Here is a 22,398-nt window from a genome sequence, read left to right as displayed (position 1 = left end):
CCTTAAAATGGCTTTAAAACAATTAAAAACTGCTTTTATTCTAGCTGAAATAAAACAAATAAGACTTTCTCCAGAAGAACAAATATTAGAGGAAATACTGTGAGAAATTCCTGAATCTGTTAAACATCATTTCTGAATTATTTGAAGAAGAAAACACAGGAGGGTGAATAACTGTGTATATACTGTATATATACTTTGTATTCATATATATATATATTCCAGCTCATATATGTGTCTGTGTGCTTCAGAGTCTGGCTTCAGCAGCAGCACAGAAGACGAAGAGTTGTCAGGCTGTGAGAGTGAAGGCTCCCGCAGTGAAGGCTCTGGCTCTCGGTCCCCTGCAGCTCCTGGATCTGCAGCTCCGGCTCCAGGCTCTGGGTCTCCCTCTAGTGGCCGGCGGCCGCGCACTGCCTTCAGCAGCCAGCAGATCAGCAGTCTGGAGCGAGTCTTCAAGAGAAACGCGTATCTGGGGGCGCAGGACAAGGCAGAGCTCTGCAGAACACTCAAACTCACTGACAAACAGGTACACAACCATTAGCATTCACTTAGCAAAATGTTACTGTTTGGTTGTAAAAATGTTGCTATTTGGTTATCAAAACATTAATGTTCTAATATTAATTTATTATGTTTCAGTTTTAAAAAGTTACCATTGAGTTATCAAAACATTAACATTGGTTTATTACTATTTCATTATAAAAGGTTTACCATACAGTTATCATAACATTGGCGTTAGCTTGTTAAAATGTTACCATATGGTTTTAAATATATACCATTTATTTATCAAAACATTAACGTTTGGTTATAATCAGTTTCCTATCGGTTGTAAAAATGTAATCACTTGCTTATCAGAACGTTACCATTCAATTATAAAAATATTACCTTTCAGTTATCTAAACATTAACATTCAGTTATAACAACTTTAACTGTCACTTATTAAAACGTTACTATTTGGTTATAAAATTGTTACCACTCAGTTATCAAAACATTATCATTCACTTAGCAAAACAATATCGTTCACTTATCAGACGTTAACAATCAGCTATCTAAAAATTAGTTTTCACTTATAAAACGTTACCATTCTGTTAGCAAAGCATTACAGTTCACTTTGTAAAATGTTACCATTCGTTTATAACCATTCAGTTATTAAAATATAACAGTTTTTTTTATCAGAATGATTCAGTTTTCTTATTAAAACGTTTCAGTTCAGTTATAAAAATATTACCATTCGGTTATCAAAACTTATCAACTTTCATTTATTAAAACGTTACCATTCGTTTATCAAACTGTTACCATTCACTTATCAAAATATTACTATTCGCTTATCAAAACGATTCAGTTTGCTTATTAAAACATTTCCGATCAATTGTAAAAATATTACCATTCAGTTACCATAATTGTAACTTTCATTTATTAAAACAAATTTTGTTTATTACGTTACCATTTAGTTATAAAAGTGAAAAACATTCAGTTATCAAAACATTAACATTCAGCTATCTAAAAACTAGTTTTTGGTTATAAAAACATTACCATTCAGTTAGCAAAACATTACATTTCACTTAGCAAAAAGGTTTACATTTGGTTATAAAAATGTTACTGTTCAGTTATCGAAACTTAGCAACTTTTGTTTATTTAAAAATTTTAATATTCGGTTACAAAAACGTTACCTTTCAGTTATCTAAACTTAACAATTCAGTTAGCAAAACATTACAGTTCACTTAGCAAAATGTTGATTAAAAAAATTTAGTTATAAAATGAAACCATTCAGTAAACAAAATCTTACTATTTGCTTATCAAAATGTTATCATTCGTTAATAAAAATATTACCATTCAAAATACTACAGTTCACTTAGCAAAACGTTACCATTCAGTTATCAAAATATTCATGTTCGCTTATTGAAACATTACCATTCGCTTCTTAAGAACGGTAACATTACCTTATCAAACATTAATGTTCAGTTATAAAAATGTTACTATTCAGTTATAACAACAATACTTTTTTGTTTCATTAAAACTGACTGACAACCAGGTTCACAACATTAGCATTCTCTTAGCAAAACATTAATGTTCGGTTATCAAAAATATTACTGTTTTATTTGGTTAACAAAACATAAATGTTTTAACATAAATGTTAACATTCGGATATAAAAACGTTAACGTTCTCTTAGAAAAACATGAATGTTCAGTTATAAAAATGTTTCCGCTTATCGCTTATTAAAATGTTACCATTCAGATATCAAAATATTACAGTTTACTTAGCAAAACAGTTATAAAAACGTCGGTTTTTATAAAACATTCGGTTATAAAAATGTTATGATTTGTAGCAAAACATTAATGTTCAGTTATAAAAATGTTATGATTCTTAGCAAAACATTAATGTTCAGTTATAAAAATGTTATGATTCAGTTAGCAAAACATTAATGTTCAGTTATAAAAATGTTATGATTCTTAGCAAAACATTAACATTTAGTTCTAAAATTATGATTCTTAGCAAAACATTAATGTTCAGTTATAAAAATGTTATGATTCTTAGCAAAACATTAACATTTAGTTCTAAAATTATGATTCTTAGCAAAACATTAACGTTCAGTAATAAAAATGTTATGATTCTTAGCAAAACATTAATGTTCAGTTATAAAAATGTTATGATTCTTAGCAAAACATTAATGTTCAGTTATAAAAATGTTATGATTCTTAGCAAAACATTAACGTTCAGTTATAAAAATGTTATGATTCTTAGCAAAACATTAACGTTCAGTTATAAAAATGTTATGATTCTTAGCAAAACATTAATGTTCAGTAATAAAAATGTTATGATTCTTAGCAAAACATTAACGTTTGGTTATAAAAATGTTATGATTCACTTAGCAAAACATTAACATTTAGTTCTAAAATTATTATGATTCTTAGCAAAACATTAACGTTCAGTTATAACAATGTTATGATTCTTAGCAAAACATTAATGTTCGGTTATAAAAATGTTATGATTCTTAGCAAAACATTAATGTTCAGTTATAAAAATGTTATGATTCTTAGCAAAACATTAACTTTCGGTTATAAAAATGTTATGATTCTTAGCAAAACATTAACGTTCAGTTATAAAAATGTTATGATTCTTAGCAAAACATTAGTGTTCAGTTATAAAAATGTTATGATTCTTAGCAAAACATTAACTTTCGGTTATAAAAATGTTATGATTCTTAGCAAAACATTAACGTTCAGTTATAAAAATGTTATGATTCTTAGCAAAACATTAATGTTCAGTTATAAAAATGTTATGATTCTTAGCAAAACATTAACGTTCAGTTATAAAAATGTTATGATTCTTAGCAAAACATTAACGTTCAGTTATAACAATGTTATGATTCTTAGCAAAACATTAATGTTCGGTTATAACAATGTTATGATTCTTAGCAAAACATTAACGTTTGGTTATAAAAATGTTATGATTTAGTTAGCAAAACATTAATGTTCGGTTATAAAAATGTTATGATTCAGGTAGCAAAACATTAACGTTCAGTTATAAAAATGTTATGATTCTTAGCAAAACGTTAACGTTCGGTTATAAAAATGTTATGATTCTTAGCAAAACGTTAACGTTCGGTTATAACAATGTTATGATTCTTAGCAAAACATTAATGTTCAGTTATAACAATGTTATGATTCTTAGCAAAACATTAACGTTCAGTTATAACAATGTTATGATTCTTAGCAAAACATTAACGTTCAGTTATAAAAATGTTATGATTCTTAGCAAAACGTTAACGTTCGGTTATAAAAATGTTATGATTCTTAGCAAAACATTAATGTTCAGTTATAAAAATGTTATGATTCTTAGCAAAACGTTAACGTTCGGTTATAAAAATGTTATGATTCTTAGCAAAACATTAACGTTCGGTTATAAAAATGTTATGATTCTTAGCAAAACGTTAATGTTCGGTTATAAAAATGTTATGATTCTTAGCAAAACGTTAATGTTCAGTTATAAAAATGTTATGATTCAGGTAGCAAAACATTAACGTTCAGTTATAAAAATGTTATGATTCTTAGCAAAACATTAACGTTCAGTTATAACAATGTTATGATTCTTAGCAAAACATTAACGTTCAGTTATAACAATGTTATGATTCTTAGCAAAACATTAACGTTCAGTTATAACAATGTTATGATTCTTAGCAAAACATTAATGTTCAGTTATAACAATGTTATGATTCTTAGCAAAACATTAATGTTCGGTTATAACAATGTTATGATTCTTAGCAAAACATTAATGTTCGGTTATAACAATGTTATGATTCTTAGCAAAACATTAATGTTTAGTTATAAAAATGTTATGATTCAGGTAGCAAAACATTAACGTTCAGTTATAACAATGTTATGATTCTTAGCAAAACGTTAACGTTCAGTTATAAAAATGTTATGATTCTTAGCAAAACATTAACGTTCAGTTATAACAATGTTATGATTCTTAGCAAAACATTAACGTTCAGTTATAAAAATGTTATGATTCTTAGCAAAACATTAACGTTCAGTTATAACAATGTTATGATTCTTAGCAAAACATTAATGTTCGGTTATAACAATGTTATGATTCTTAGCAAAACATTAATGTTCAGTTATAAAAATGTTATGATTCAGGTAGCAAAACATTAACGTTCAGTTATAACAATGTTATGATTCTTAGCAAAACATTAACGTTCAGTTATAAAAATGTTATGATTCTTAGCAAAACATTAACGTTCAGTTATAACAATGTTATGATTCTTAGCAAAACATTAATGTTCGGTTATAACAATGTTATGATTCTTAGCAAAACATTAACGTTTGGTTATAAAAATGTTATGATTCACTTAGCAAAACATTAACATTTAGTTCTAAAATTATTATGATTCTTAGCAAAACATTAACGTTCAGTTATAACAATGTTATGATTCTTAGCAAAACATTAATGTTCGGTTATAAAAATGTTATGATTCTTAGCAAAACATTAACGTTCGGTTATAACAATGTTATGATTCTTAGCAAAACATTAACGTTCAGTTATAAAAATGTTATGATTCTTAGCAAAACGTTAACATTCAGCTATAAAAATGTTATGATTCTTAGCAAAACATTAATGTTCAGTTATAAAAATGTTATGATTCTTAGCAAAACATTAATGTTCGGTTATAAAAATGTTATGATTCTTAGCAAAACATTAACGTTCAGTTATAACAATGTTATGATTCTTAGCAAAACGTTAACGTTCGGTTATAAAAATGTTATGATTCAGGTAGCAAAACATTAACGTTCAGTTATAAAAATGTTATGATTCTTAGCAAAACATTAACGTTCAGTTATAACAATGTTATGATTCTTAGCAAAACATTAACGTTCAGTTATAAAAATGTTATGATTCTTAGCAAAACATTAACGTTCAGTTATAAAAATGTTATGATTCTTAGCAAAACGTTAACATTCAGCTATAAAAATGTTATGATTCTTAGCAAAACGTTAACATTCAGCTATAAAAATGTTATGATTCTTAGCAAAACATTAACGTTCGGTTATAACAATGTTATGATTCAGGTAGCAAAACATTAACGTTCAGTTATAACAATGTTATGATTCTTAGCAAAACATTAACGTTCAGTTATAAAAATGTTATGATTCTTAGCAAAACATTAACGTTCAGTTATAAAAATGTTATGATTCTTAGAAAAACATTAACGTTCAGTTATAAAAATGTTATGATTCTTAGCAAAACATTAATGTTCGGTTATAACAATGTTATGATTCTTAGCAAAACATTAATGTTCAGTTATAAAAATGTTATGATTCAGGTAGCAAAACATTAACGTTCAGTTATAAAAATGTTATGATTCTTAGCAAAACATTAATGTTCGGTTATAACAATGTTATGATTCTTAGCAAAACATTAATGTTCAGTTATAAAAATGTTATGATTCAGGTAGCAAAACATTAACGTTCAGTTATAAAAATGTTATGATTCTTAGCAAAACATTAACATTTAGTTCTAAAATTATTATGATTCTTAGCAAAACATTAACATTTAGTTCTAAAATTATTATGATTCTTAGCAAAACATTAACGTTCAGTTATAACAATGTTATGATTCTTAGCAAAACATTAATGTTCGGTTATAACAATGTTATGATTCTTAGCAAAACATTAATGTTCAGTTATAACAATGTTATGATTCTTAGCAAAACATTAGTGTTCAGTTATAAAAATGTTATGATTCAGTTAGCAGAAACATTAACATTTAGTTCTAAAATTATTATGATTCTTAGCAAAACATTAACGTTCAGTTATAACAATGTTATGATTCTTAGCAAAACATTAACGTTCAGTTATAACAATGTTATGATTCTTAGCAAAACATTAACGTTCAGTTATAACAATGTTATGATTCTTAGCAAAACATTAACGTTCAGTTATAAAAATGTTATGATTCTTAGCAAAACATTAATGTTCGGTTATAAAAATGTTATGATTCAGGTAGCAAAACATTAACGTTCAGTTATAAAAATGTTATGATTCTTAGAAAAACATTAACGTTCAGTTATAAAAATGTTATGATTCTTAGCAAAACATTAACGTTCAGTTATAACAATGTTATGATTCTTAGCAAAACATTAATGTTCAGTTATAAAAATGTTATGATTCAGGTAGCAAAACATTAACGTTCAGTTATAAAAATGTTATGATTCTTAGCAAAACATTAATGTTCAGTTATAAAAATGTTATGATTCTTAGCAAAACATTAATGTTCAGTTATAAAAATGTTATGATTCTTAGCAAAACATTAACGTTCAGTTATAAAAATGTTATGATTCTTAGAAAAACATTAACGTTCAGTTATAAAAATGTTATGATTCTTAGCAAAACATTAATGTTCGGTTATAACAATGTTATGATTCTTAGCAAAACATTAACGTTCAGTTATAACAATGTTATGATTCTTAGCAAAACATTAACGTTCAGTTATAACAATGTTATGATTCTTAGCAAAACATTAACGTTCAGTTATAACAATGTTATGATTCTTAGCAAAACATTAACGTTCAGTTATAAAAATGTTATGATTCTTAGCAAAACATTAATGTTCGGTTATAAAAATGTTATGATTCAGGTAGCAAAACATTAACGTTCAGTTATAAAAATGTTATGATTCTTAGCAAAACATTAACGTTCAGTTATAACAATGTTATGATTCTTAGCAAAACATTAACGTTCAGTTATAACAATGTTATGATTCTTAGCAAAACATTAATGTTCGGTTATAAAAATGTTATGATTCAGGTAGCAAAACATTAACGTTCAGTTATAAAAATGTTATGATTCTTAGCAAAACATTAATGTTCGGTTATAAAAATGTTATGATTCAGGTAGCAAAACATTAACGTTCAGTTATAAAAATGTTATGATTCTTAGCAAAACATTAACGTTCAGTTATAACAATGTTATGATTCTTAGCAAAACATTAACGTTCGGTTATAAAAATGTTATGATTCTTAGCAAAACATTAACGTTCGGTTATAAAAATGTTATGATTCTTAGCAAAACGTTAACGTTCGGTTATAAAAATGTTATGATTCTTAGCAAAACATTAACGTTCAGTTATAAAAATGTTATGATTCTTAGCAAAACATTAACGTTCGGTTATAACAATGTTATGATTCTTAGCAAAACGTTAACGTTCAGTTATAACAATGTTATGATTCTTAGCAAAACATTAACGTTCGGTTATAAAAATGTTATGATTCTTAGCAAAACGTTAACGTTCGGTTATAAAAATGTTATGATTCTTAGCAAAACATTAACATTCAGCTATAAAAATGTTATGATTCTTAGCAAAACATTAATGTTCAGTTATAACAATGGTATGATTCTTAGCAAAACGTTAACATTCAGCTATAAAAATGTTATGATTCTTAGCAAAACATTAACATTCAGCTATAAAAATGTTATGATTCAGTTGTCAAAACATTAACGTTCGTTTATAAAAATGTTATGATTCAGGTAGCTAAACGTTAATAATAATCTGCATGTTTTTTTCTTCTTTCCATCAGATCAGAAACTGGTTCCAGAACCGGCGCATGAAGCTGAAGCGGACGGTTCAGGACAGTCTGGCTCAGGCCTGTCAGGTGAAGGTGGCGTCTCATATGATGCATTATTCAGATCTGCACAGTTTCAGAGCTGCTCCATATCCCAGTTTCTACCCAGAGTCTCCAGCAGCATTCGCACCCGCGTATCCCATCAGCCCCGCGGCTGAGAGCCTGTATTACAGCAGCTACCAGAACCTCCAGGGTGTCCCGATACACCCCTGCCAGTATTACAGCACACACTGACGGATGACACACAGCGGGACGCCGTGCAATAATGATAGTAACAGTACAGGACTGGCTTTATTGTGCTGAGGAATTATTTAAATATGTAAATCTGGAGGGAACAGCAGCTCTGTTTCACTGCAGGAGTGTATTAATAAAGTGCTTTCTATTTCACTACACGGTTGATCGTTTATTTTGTTGGGTTAAAGGGCAAATATTTTAATTACAGTGTCACTAATACAGTCCTGATAAGTCAAAATGCATTATTATTATTAAAGTAAAACTGCTAACAGCATGCAATTATGATAACCTCACAGGACTGGCTTTATTGCACAGAGGAATTATTTAAATATGTAAATCAGGAGTAATAAAGTGCTTTCTATCGGCTACACTATTGATCATTTATTTGAGTTCAGGGTTTAAGATCAAATATTTTAATTAGTTTTAACATAATATGAAGATGCACAACATTGATCATCATTATTAATCATATTTCATAATTTCTGAAGATCATGTGACTGAAGACTGGAGTAATGATGCTAGAAATAACACGTTTACCATAGATTCATGTAGAAAAGGACAGCTTTTATTTCTTTATAATATTAAAACTGTCTCAGAATATTTATAGATCACTAATGCAGCTTTGATGAGCAGAAAATTAAGTCAAAATGCATCATTATTATTATTAATCAAGCGTTGACTATCAAGATTACATTGACAACTGGTGCACGATTTTTGAGAATGCACTCAAACCAATATGATGCGATTTAAACACCTTCAGAGTGTGTTTTAGAAGCAAAGACTAAAAGAAATCATTTCCTTTTACTACACATGTCACTACATAGAAAGCAGCTTTTTAAATATTAAATATATTTGAGCATTTACTGACATTTTGTTAAAAAAAATGCAGCCTTCATGAGCAGAAAATGAAGTCATAATTATGATGATGCTAAAACAAAAGTAAATTCAGCCATAACTTATATTTTGCTGTGTATTCACATAGAAAAATTGCTTTAGTTTTAAATATTATTGCTGATTTGATCACGTTCAGCCGTGATGAGCAGAAAATGTAGTCAAAGTGCTTAATTACTATAAAAACACAGATTTTACCAACACTAGCTCTGGAAAACTGGAGCACAAATATCTTTGAGAATGCTTTTCAACAAATCTACTGATGCTAAAACAAATCAGGCAGCAGAAGACCACACCGGGTGCCGCTCCTGTCAGCTAAGAACAGGAAACTGAGGCTACAATTCACACAGGCTCACCAAAACTGGACAATAGAAGATTGGAGAAACGTTGCCTGGTCTGATGAGTCTCCATTTCTGCTGACACATTCAGATGCTCGGCTCAGAATTTGGCCTCAACAACATGAAAGCATGGATCCATCCTGCCTTGTATCAGCGGTTCAGGCTGGTGGTGGTGGTGTAATGGTGTGGGGGAGATTTTCTTTGGGTCCATTAGTACCAATTGAGCATGGTGTCAACACCACAGCCTACCTGAGTATTGTTCTGACCATGTCCATCCCTTTATGAGCACAGTGTCTCCATCTTCTGATGGCTACTTCCAGCAGGATAACGCACCATGTCATAAAGCACCAATCATCTCAGACTGGTGTCTTGAACATGACAATGAGTTCACTGTACTTAAATGGCCTCCACAGTCACCAGAGCTCAATCCAATAGAGCACCTTTGGGATGTGGTGGAACGGGAGATTGGCATTATGGATGTGCAGCCGACAAATCTGCAGCAACTGTGTGATGCTATCATGTCAATATGGAGCAAAATCTCTGAGGAATATTTCCAGTATCTTGTTGTAAATAATACAACACCTGTATGTACTGTCTCAGTTTAAACACTCGTGTCCACAGAGGTAATCAATGAGAGAGAGGCGATTGGGAAATGTTGTTTTTATAAATTTTATTCACATATTCCTTGACGTCAAATTGAAGAGTGATTCATATCAGGATTCATTTCAACAGATTCCTTGCAGCACCGAAGCCAAAATACGAGACGTGTTGAATGAAATCACAGAAACACTTAGAAAACGAACAAAAAAAGGTTTTTAAATGTATAAAACAATTTTTTAAAAGCCGATAACAAAGCCCCGAAAGCACAGACCCCACCCTCAACTAAAACAAGCATGATTAATCCCCCCCGCCCCGCGCTAATCATCAGGATACAGTACGTCAATCGCTAACCATTGTTATGCTAAACTACGCTTTACCAAACAGAAGCAAACGAACGGGAAACTGAAGAAAAGCAGTGCTGATTGGCTCCTCATACGGTCTTCTGCTGACCCTTCTTCCCAATCAGAGACTTGTGGATGTGAGGAATCACTCCTGCAGACGCACAAACAATAAGAGATTAGCACCATTCACACAACACTAGATCTATGAGCTCACCCCTCACTAATCTCTCTTTTAAACTCATTTATTTAATAGGAAGCTCTACAATATTATATCTGTGCATATACATTAGATTAGTCAGTACTGAAGACAAATCTAGAGCTCATCTAACAAAATAACTCACAATAACACTCCAAACACTAGCATTAAACTAAATAATGTGTTAGAGAAAAAATAAATATAAAAATAAAATTAATAAAATAATTAAATAATCAATCAAATCATCAAATAAATAAATAATTAAATCATCAAATAAATAAAATCAAATAAATAAATAAAATCAAATAAATAAATCATCAATTAAATAATCAAATAAATAAATAAACAAATAAATAAAAACAATCAATTAAATAATCAAATAAATCATCAAATAAATAAATAATCAATTTAAAAAATCGTCAAATAAATAAATCAATTTAAAAAAATCAAATAAATTATCAATTAAATAATCAAATAAATAAATCATCAATTAAAAAAATCGTCAAATAAATAATCAAATAAATAATTAAAAAAAAATCTAATAAATAAATCAAATAAATAAATCATCAATTATATAATCAAACAAATAAATAAAATCAAATAAATAAATATATACATTTAAGCTTTTATATATTTACATACATTTTATTTAAAAAGCAGCAAAACACGTATAGTTTTTTTTTTATTAAAACTTTAGTTGAAATTGTTCAGGTTGTAATTTATTTCTTGCAATATTTTGCTTTAATTTAATAGTTTTATCTTTCAGTTTCTTCATGTTTGGTGACTAAAATATTATTTTAATAAATCCGTTTTGTTTAAATGCACCAAAATAAATTGACTATATTCAATGAGAAATGGAGAATATTCATTTTCAAAATGGACTGTACTAAGTCATCCTGAGCTCTGTATACACACACACACACACACACACACACACACACACACACACACACACACACACACACACACACACACACACCAGCACTGTTTACACACTACTAAACATGCAGCCCTGATGCTGGAAAAGTCCTGCCAACACAAATCTTTTTTTTGCGCAAAAACCAAAACTTGCTTAAAATGATCATATAATGATTATACACTGTTGTATAGTTATAATCATCACTACACTGTGTAGAAATTAAATCAACAGTGTTGGAATGATTCAGACAATCATGGTCATAATTAGTGTTGTCATTATGACTGTAGTAATGATTATGTAGCAATTATATAAGTGTAGTAATGAACACAAGCCAAAAATAACCATAATAATAATAATAAATAATAAATAAATAAATAAATAATAATAATAAAAAAAGCCTAATCTTAAGTTTTAAAGTGTCTATTTTCATTATTATGCAGAATCACTATTAAAATCACTGGCATAAACTGATTTAAATGTTATTGCTGTCAATTTAGAAACAATTACTGTGACTATAAATGACCAACAGAAATATATCACGACCAACAGAAACTTTAACAAACATTGCGCAATAATTTCAGACAAATCTCAAAAAAAAAACAGGGCCGTAATAACAGTAACAATACTGAACATAGCCAATACAACACATTCAAGAGCTAAAACTCTGCTCTTCAACTAAATAAAAGCCTAATCTTAATCAGAGATTATACAGCAATGAAAATAGGATGCTCCTTTGAAGTGTTCATGATAAATATTTGTGGTTTGTTTATTGGCTCACAGAAATTGCCGTAAGTGATAATGTTATGCATGTGTTTAGAATAGCTCATCTCCAGTGTTGGGTTTGTATTTATGATTATTTCTGTAGCACTGTGGGCCTTCATTCCTCTGTATGTCCACACATGTAGCAGAAGGACAATATAACTCGACTGGACTGATCGTGTCAATAATATCACTGCAAAATAAATGTCATCAATTATAGAACATTTAATGCCAGTGACACAACTTATTAAATATAGTAATAATAATAATAATAATATTATATACCATATATAGTCAGAGAAACTACTGTAAGTGATTAAGAGCAGTGTCTACACAAACAGGACAGACAAATAGAAGGAATAAAATGATAAAGACGGACACTTTTCTTAAGGTTTGATCAAGATTAAGTCATTTTGTTGTGCTGCAGTATAACATCTGGGTTGGGGAGATTTCTGGGTGGAATAAAGAATAATTATGGGAGGGTGGCGGGAAAGTGTTGGGAAACACGGGAGACTCCCGGTGTTGGCAGGTATGTGCATTGTGTGTTAAGACGTTATGATTTTTCAAAGTAAGAAGATCTCGTTGCTGAAAGCTCAACAGTATGAGGATTCGCTGAAATGACTACAAATGTAGGCTCTTTATAAAGAGCTTCAAATAAAGTTTAAGTACTGTCCAAGCTTCTAAGGCCCTGTTTACACTAATACGTTTTAGTTTGAAAACGCTTCAGTTTTGATACGGTTACACCATCTGTCTACACTACGCCAGAGATTTCGAGCGCCAAAAACTGAGCGTTTTGAAAGCGCTGGAGAGGCCTTTTCATCCTAAACCGCTGCTGCTGCGTCTCAGTGTGGATGGGGGAAAACAGAGACATCTGAAAATGGAGGCGGAGCTGCAGACATTCTCCTCTCTGATTGGGGCTTTTCCCTCAATATTAAGTAGCCTACACACAGTTCAGTCCTGCATCCTCTCCTTGTAACTTCGCAAGTTTGATATGGAAAACAGACCCCCGAGGGCACGTCGGGTCAATCTTCAAAGCAAACAGTGTACATTATAACTAGGCCCACACAGAATCTGCGTGCACAGAATTCAGCAGATTTTTAGCCCATCATTAATTCTGTTTATTTACTAGTGTAAATGTGTGTAAATCTATATTTATTGAGTCTTTAAATTACAGTAATATTATTGACCAATATGAAAATGTTCATCTGATTTATGTACAGTGCAGTGTGTACAGTCATATTCTCTGTCTTTTAGTAGAGATATTATATTAGAGACTTGCTTTGTTTACCAAATAAAAGTGAATCTAATAGGATTTGCATTTTAAACATTAAATAAGTTAAAGACATTATTTTTTAGTTCACATATTAAGGTTTTAGTTATGATACTCCCAAAATAATTATGCAGAAATCCACAGATTTTTAGCAATATTCTCCACAGAAATAGCAAAAAACGTCCGCAGATTCCGTCTGGCCCTAGTTATAACCTCACTCACATTATCCTGCAGGCTACGCTGTTTCACTTTAACAACAAAATGAACATGACATAAGAAACTGTCCATTTACATGTTGATTTTAGCAACCTAACAGACAGCAGAAATGTTGAGGCGTCGTGTAGCTGCATATTTATATGAGCGTCATCACTGTGTGCATATTTATAACAGAACACAGCCGATAACGTCACTGCATCCTATGATTTTTGCTGAATATCAGTTTTGCTGAATATCAGTTTTAATAAATCAATAATGTCCATTATAAGAGTATAACGCACAATAAGTTTATATTATAGGAAATAAAGGCGAGCAATGCGCAGAATCAGTGTCCGTGGTTAAAGATATTGACCCAACTTATCTGTGCACTCAGCCAAACCACGTTACCTGAGAACTAGTAATCGATTCAATAGCCCAAAGTCAGGGAATGTGGTTAGATATAGACAAGATGAATTAAATATCACGTTTAACTAATATAGTAAGATTAGATCCTGCAGTAGATCCTTAACGAACTGTCCGACGAGCACAGCTCTTATATGGGTATGTGCTCAAAGCACGCTGCAGTGCATGGCAGAGACTGTGTGGTCACGTGACGTGTGTTTACAGCGGTGTAGTATGGACTTAGAGCTGTTCAGAAACGCTAGTGTGACGTGGATCATTTTCATTCTAAAACGCAGCTTTAAAACTAAAATCTATTAGTGTAAACGGGGCCTAAATCATATGTCTGAAACTCAAGCCTGTAAATAAAATAAATCAAGTCTTCAATAGCGTGTCGGAGCGGTCTCTCACCTCCTCCAGCAATGGTAGCCTTGATGAGCGAGTCCAGCTCCTCGTCTCCACGGATGGCCAGCTGTAAATGTCTGGGAGTGATTCGCTTCACCTTCAGATCCTTAGAAGCGTTTCCAGCCAATTCCAGCACCTGCGCATGCAAATAACACACACGTCTGCTTTACACACCATTATTACACCTCTACAGAGGATCATTACACGCCTCTGGAATGTTGTGACGAACCAATCAGAATCAAGTATTCTTCTCCCAGATTACAACAGATTCAACTATTAACACAGACACAGCCGGGTCAATCATCTTTAAACATTAGTGAATATGAGAGTCTGGATTTACACATCATCCAAGATAATAAGTTGATTAAAATAAGCTTTTTATTGACGTTTCATTTGTTTCTGTTGGATAATACTCTAACTTTTCTCAGGGGTGGTGGTGGTGGTGGTGTTAAAGTTGTTCAAATCATGTTGTCAGTACTGCACATGACTAATCAGAAATTGAGATTTGTTATATTTATGTGAAATGTTTTTTTCCCCCCTCAAAATATCTTCATTGAACATGAGCTTTATTTAATATTCTAATGATTCCTGGCATATAAGAAAAACTTAATTTGGGTCAAAATTATATCTTCTCATATTGCTAAATAAAAGTTATGTGACCCTGGACAACAAAACTAGTCTAATGTTGCATATTTATAAAATAAATAATTTAAGCTATTCCTATTATTTTTTTCATCTGGAGAGAGTCTTACTGCTGCTAGTTTGGCTGGAAGTTAGTTAGTTAGTTCATTTTAAAGTGTATGCTTTGTTATATTGTTTATATCAGGGTCAGTATTATAAGCCTCTTTAAATTTTTTAGATTGTTTCTACAGAACAAACCACTGTTGTCCAATGAACTCATCTACTTAACCAAGTGGTCTTTAAATTAGTATCTTGCAAATTAACTAGTAAATCATCATGTGCTGTCATCATGGCAGAGGAAAACTAAATCAGTGATTAGAGATGAGTTAATTAGAACTTTTGTTTAAATATGTTAAACAGCACTAGGGATATATTTGAAAACTTATTTTACAAGGCAGCGAATAAGTGAAGCTGTATATTTGCTTGTCTATCATGATGCAATTTGAATGTTTGGCGCCATCTTGTGACTAAGTAGGGTTTTTTAAAATCAGCTTTACATGCAATTAAACAGCAAGTACTACATCTCAATGTTTTGCATCTAATAGTTTAGTGGCATGTAAGCTGTATAATCATCAGCATCTACATCCAGTAGGGCTCTCAAACAAAAGATAATCATTTGAATTTCCAATATTCGTTAAGAGCCAATGTATGACAGCACCATTCAAATACAAAAACCTGCAATTTACGGTGTCAAAAGGCAAAAACATGATGGTTTTTGTAAACTTATGCTCAGTTCCAGACATCATATCATTTAGAATTTTCCTACTTGATAAATGAGCTTGATTCTGAACATCAGTTAGCTTATTTTGCATTCACCCAAGCGTGTTTTCCCAGGTTATTAATGCACTGTTTACTTAATCTCCATAATGTAAATTTGAATTCATTTATAGAAAGAAATTAGAATTTGGGGTTTCAGCCATATTGACAAGCCCTAACACTAGCCAATAGTTATCACAGAACTCTTCAGTCTTATACACAGGCTTTCTACAAACTGAAGACTTTAAGACTATCAACGAATTTCCAGGGCCCAGTTGGTGCAGCAGAAAAGATACGCCTCATCAAAAAAAAAAAAAAAAAAAAAAGCAAATTCTTGTCTACATATTTAAAATATTGTGTCAAACAAGCAAACCAGTGTTGTGTTGACCTTTTTTCTAATATTAAACATAACTTTTCTTTTTTCCCCTGCTTTTTAAAACTACAATGCACTAAATGCATGCACAACAGTCTGTCCAGGGCAGTGTCCTCAGCATATATGCTCTATAAATACATGGAGAACTTTAAAAATCAAATGTTATTATAATGAAGATAATAAAAACAATGTTACAAAGCTATTAAATTAGCCATCATAATATTGGCTATAAAAATAAAAAAGTTGGGTTTTATTGGGATGTATTGTTGGTGACTGGATAGGCCTCAGCTAGGACTGAATAATTTTTCCTATGTCCATGTAAACCAAGTCTGGTTTAGAATGACTTAACACAAAATTTCAGTGAATTGAAGACAATTAAAGGCCTAAAATTTTGCTTTTGAAATGCAAGTCTTTGCTCCTTCTGCTGGATGTACTTTACCCTTTACTTAGCAGTAGGACAAACCACAGTCAGCAGCCAAACATTTAGACCCTGGGTAAAAATTAATTAATTAAATACACCCTGGTGTTACCTCAGCGGTGAGATACTCCAGGATAGCGGCGCTGTAAACCGCAGCTGTAGCTCCGACACGGCCATGGCTGGTGGTCCGGGTCTTCAGGTGCCTGTGGATACGGCCTACAGGAAACTGGATTAAGAAAAACATGGTTAATTATGCAGTTTCACCTTCAAAATTAATAATGTATAAAAAAATAATGGCTAGCTTGGTTTCGTTGGATTTGGTCTTTGGTGTTTGGGTTTTATATTACACTACACTGAGCTGCAAAAACTGGATTTCAATTTACTACAACTTGTGTTAAGCTGCTTTGACGCAATCAACATTGTAAGAGTGCTTTCCCGGTCATTTATTTCAGTTCACTAGACTGGGTTGTAGAATTTTGTATTTTTAGCATTCTTTCCCCTGATGTACCGCAAAAAATACAATTATTTATTTATAATTGGTCTTGTTTCTAGCCATAATATCTACAAATTCTTAACAAGATGGGAAAAAAAAAAAAAAAAAACACATACCAAATGGTAACATTTGCCAAGTGAAATAATGTTTTGCTAACTGAATGATAATGTTTTAATAAACGAATCGTAACATTCTGAAAAGCAAATTGCAATATTTTGATAACTGGTAAAAAAAACTGATAACATTTGGTAACATTTAGATAACTGAACAGTTATGTTTTGATAACCAAACGGTAACATTTTGATAACTGATGGTAACGTTTTTATAACTGAACAGTAATGTTTCGATAATTGAATGGTAAAATTGATAACTAAACTACCGAGATAACTAGGAGTTCATTTGATTTGACAAAAGAAAAACATTAACTTATTAAATAACTGATATTTTAATAACTAAATGGTAACATATTGGTAATCTATTTATAACTGAATAGTAGGCCCATACGGAATCTGCGCATACAGAAATACACAGATTTCTATCCCATCATTGAGCCTATGTATTTACTTGTGTATGTGTTTATATTTATTCAGTTAATTTCACTAATATTATTGTGATATAATAATTATATTATTATTAAAATATTCATATGATTTATTTACAATACAGTTTGTAAAGTAATATGTAATGTCTTTTAGTAGATGCATTATATAAAAGACTTACTTTGTTTACCAAATAAGCAGATCTAGTTGGATTTGCATTATAAACATTAAATCAGTTAAAAAGTTTTTTTTTCTCATAAATTAAGTTATGAATCTCCTAAAATCATTATTATAATCCACTGATTTTTTTTTTTTTTTACAAAATTTTCTGCTGAAAGAGCATGTCTGCAGATTCTGTATGGCCCTACTGAATAATGTTTTAAAACGCTAACATTATTTTGATAACCGAATAGTAACGTTTTAAGCAAGTTGATAAATGAATGGTAACATTACAACGGAATAGTAATGCTTTAATAAGCCAACATTACTATTTTGATAGCTGAATGGTAACATTTTAAATGGTCAATGTTTTAAGTCAAGTTGTGATAAAAGAATGGTAACGTTTTTATAACCGAAGGGTAACATTTTAATAACAGAACACTAATGTTTTGATAACCAAATAGCAACGTCTTTACAACCAAACAGTAATGTTTTGCCAAGTGAATGCTAATGTTGTGTACCTGTTTGTCAGTCAGTTATAATAAAACAAAACCCTTACGCTAAAGTTAAGTGAGTTTTTCTATAAAAAAGGAAAATAATCTGCAAATGGAGGAAGTGAAAATAGTTTATTAGCAAAGAAAATAATCTTTCTGATTGTGATCCCAATTATATTGTTTCAATAGATCTCTCAACAATATATCTTTTTCTGTTATATCCATGATCAACAAATCTTTGATTTCTACATCTATTAATTATTTATCATGCATGATGTGAACGATCCTTAAGAGTCTAAAGACATTATGCATAATTTATCAATTTCTCAGTGAAAATAGACTATACTTTCTTATATACACTTATATCCATTAAAACACTTTTGGTTAATAAACAGAAAGACAGTCAACTTTAAATTTAAACTAGTTATTGCAATATTTTCTCCAACAAATTAATTGGGTGTACTCATCACCAGACTGATCTTTAGTTTTCATTTAGCTAGATTACCCAGTACCAAGGGTAAAACTGGAACTAATGTATATGCACAAAAATGTATGCAATGCATCCTGCAGAAAATATTAATTTAAATAGACAGATTTGTGTGGGTTAAACTTAATCATGCTGAGCACCACATTAAAATTCCATCAATTAATTTAATTGATCTGATACTTTTAACAAGACATGTTGAGTTCACTATGAAAATTGTTCCAGCTTCAGCATCATATGTAGATTACCATTACAATGAAAGATCAGAGAAAGCCAAAGTCTCTTCCTCGCCAGAGCACTGGACAAAAGGCATGGATTTAAATGCTAGGTGTGAATGCAAATGCATCTCTTTTGACTAACTGTGATCAGAATGCATCTTAAAAGCTGATGTGAAAAGATCCAAGATCAGCCACTTATTCCTCGTCTGGGATCATTTAGAGCTCTTTGACTGCATTGGAACTGATAGGAAAGTAACATGTATTCAATGTATTCAAAACAATTGAGACGCAAAACAATACAATTGGAGTAAGAGTGTGTGAATGAATGGGGTGTTCATTTCTTCTCTGAAAGATTCAGACTAGTCGTTTTAAGATGGACAGTTCAATCAAAACATGTCAATTGTCATTCTTTACTCACTTTACTCATTCTTCAATCATTTACAGTTACTTGTTTTTAAACTGTTACGAGTGAGTTTCTTCTGTTAAATGCAAAAGACGTTACTTTAAAAACCTATAACCATTGACTTCCATAACATTTGTTTTTCCTACTATACAAGTCAATAGTTATGGGTTCAGCATTCTTTGAAATATCTTTTGTGTACATCAGTTTTTTTGTTTTCTGTTGAAGGTTTTCATGTTTGTGTGAACTAACGCTTTAAATACAGCGCTGCTTTGTTTACAGCGGTAACCATGAAAACAGGATGACTGCTGATTATAAGCGCCTTCTGCTGGCAGAGAATGAATCTGCAGTTAGTCTGCGGTTTTATTTACACATTTTATGACAACAATTCCACTAAATTGAAGCCATACCATTATATTTATAAATGAAATTGTAAAAATATACAGTCTAATTTAATTTGGGATAGTTTAAAGAGGATTTTGTTTATACGAATATTTTATTTATTCCTGTACCTTATTTAACTTGGGATTGTTTATATAGAGACTATTTCTGTACTTTAATTTGGGATTCGCTTTAAATTCTGTACTGTTATCAAAATTTCACTAAGAAATGTGCAGCAATATCCCAATAAAAAGGACACTTTCCATTCCATTTATACTATAATGTTCTTTCAAAGTTCATTTAGTAAAAATTGTTTTAAGCAAAATTGTGAATTAAATCGAGAGTTGAGTGAATAAATTTTAGATCTTTAGAAGTTCAAATGACAGTATTTTCTTCAAAAACATGAACTAATCCTTTAAAACTCAACATTAGATCTAGTTTGGAGTCAGTACCTGCAGACCAGCTCTCTGAGATCTGGAGACGGCTTTCGTCTTAGCTTTTCCGCTGTCTTTTCCTGCTTTGCCTCCTGCCTGTGGAAGCACAAAGAAAAATATTAAACACTCAATGTAATCACACTGTGGTCAACGTAAAATTCTTTACATTGATTTAAAAATCAAACTCATCAGAATAGAGGCATTGGGAAATCTGTATCTTACATTAATTTGAGAGGTATAAAAAGATAGGCATTTTATAGTAATGTGACACAAAAAACATTGAAATGCAGATTCACGTGGAAGATTTTTTTCCAGTCATGGAAAACTACCCGTTGGCATAATTTCAGATAGATTCTCTCTCAAAATTCAGAGTTTCTCACTATCTGTGTGCACGTTTTTATGCAGTTCTGCATTTGTTGTTTGTTTTTGGTGATAATTCTGACGACTTCTTACAACATTTGTACACAATTTCTCTTAAATCAGTTTTTCTTTCATTCTTTGTTCTTGCAGTCTGTTTTTCACATTTATTAAAATATGTAATTAGCTGTTATTTGGTCACAATTATAACTTTATTTCTTACTATAAACTATAACTTTACTTGCAGCTCCTAAATTACATTATGCTCGATGTAAAGGTAAATTCCCCAAATCAAACGCAAAATAAAAAGGCATTTGCATTCAGTTATTTTGTGAATTAAGCAACACGTATTATTTTCCTGATAATTTTGAGTAACATTAAGACAAACAATTACGCAGAAGAGCAGATTCACATTGAAGCTTATCTCTGACACGGAAAACCACACATTTCAGAGGGATTTTTTCTGAGTTTGACGATTTCTGAGCACTTCTGCGGTTTTTGTTTGTTCGTGTTGACATTGACTTGCAATTCAGCGCCTTTAATTGCATTTTAAACTATATTTCTTCCTAATTTTAACGTGTTTAGGCTGTTTCTATCCATTTTCTCTTCATACCATCAATAGTTTAAAATCTGCTGATTTTGTTCAACATTATAACTTTATTTCTTGAAATTAAGTTTGCCGCTTCCATTTTAAGTGTAACGTAACTTACACCGCACAACTTATTTCTCGCAAATGGGAGTAAAACGAGTTCACACGTCGAAACTAAAACACAAATTTCGATTAAAAAATTTCATAACTGCGAAATTTGTCGAAAGCTTTCTTTGTATTATCGGTTTTTAACGTAAAATAGCAAACATTACTTAACCTTTAGCTTCTTTAACCTTATTTAAACCACGAGCCAGCATGTCAAACAAAAGAAAATGCGGGATATATTTAAATCTGCTCTTAGGGCACTGAATATAGTTTTAAAACACCAAACCATGACCTGATATTTAATTATTAAACACAGGTGAGCTCTTTTGATGGCTTTTGCAGATTAATGCAGCAAACTGACTTTATTCTCGCGGTCGGCGCTCGTTTAGCAAAACCGCGCGCTGATTAAAGCTTCGCGAGCTCGAATCCAGAGCCGTTTACACACAGCAAATCAACTAAATGTAACCCATATTACAAATATCGGATAATTAAGAACTTATCTTACCATTTCGCCAGATGAGCTGCTTCTCTTTTCGCTGGAAACGGAGGGAAAACACAATGATGAGTGCTTCAGGGATAGCGCGGTATGTTCTCGCCTAATAACCAATCAGCGAGCGCCGTCTTGGTTTGAAATGGACGTTTCACCCAATCACAGAGCTTCTCTGTATCTGGGTGATTTTTTTTCAAGTTCCTTTTTTTCTCTACCTAACAGCGCACCAGTGTTGTGCGCACGCGCGCTGTAGTCGTCTTCATTACATTAAAACCGATTAGAAAAATGTATTATTTTGATGTATTGGGAATGTGTCGATCACGATCAAATATAGACCCATAAACTGACTGATACTGTGAACGT

General features: G+C 31.1%; 2 protein-coding genes across 2 annotated transcripts; one reads left to right on the top strand and one right to left on the bottom strand.

Annotated features, from left to right (window-relative positions):
• The first annotated feature begins 229 nt into the window (after nt 1-229).
• ved (ventrally expressed dharma/bozozok antagonist) lies at nt 230-8,442 on the top strand. Its single transcript, XM_056466489.1, has 2 exons — nt 230-523; nt 8,073-8,442. The coding sequence occupies exons 1-2, from the start codon at nt 230-232 to the stop codon at nt 8,349-8,351; spliced, it is 573 nt and encodes a 190-aa protein (XP_056322464.1). The 3' UTR covers nt 8,352-8,442.
• Nucleotides 8,443-10,233: 1,791 nt separating this feature from the next.
• LOC130236125 (histone H2A.Z) lies at nt 10,234-22,159 on the bottom strand. The gene is made up of 5 exons (XM_056466716.1): nt 22,051-22,159; nt 20,513-20,590; nt 17,005-17,118; nt 14,671-14,800; nt 10,234-10,672 (listed from the first exon to the last, which is right to left on the bottom strand). The coding sequence occupies exons 1-5, from the start codon at nt 22,051-22,053 to the stop codon at nt 10,611-10,613; spliced, it is 387 nt and encodes a 128-aa protein (XP_056322691.1). The 5' UTR covers nt 22,054-22,159; the 3' UTR covers nt 10,234-10,610.
• Nucleotides 22,160-22,398: the final 239 nt, after the last annotated feature.

This window comes from Danio aesculapii, chromosome 10 (assembly GCF_903798145.1).
Source record: "Danio aesculapii chromosome 10, fDanAes4.1, whole genome shotgun sequence".
NCBI lineage: Eukaryota > Metazoa > Chordata > Actinopteri > Cypriniformes > Danionidae > Danio > Danio aesculapii.
This window is presented reverse-complemented; position numbering and strand designations above follow the sequence as displayed.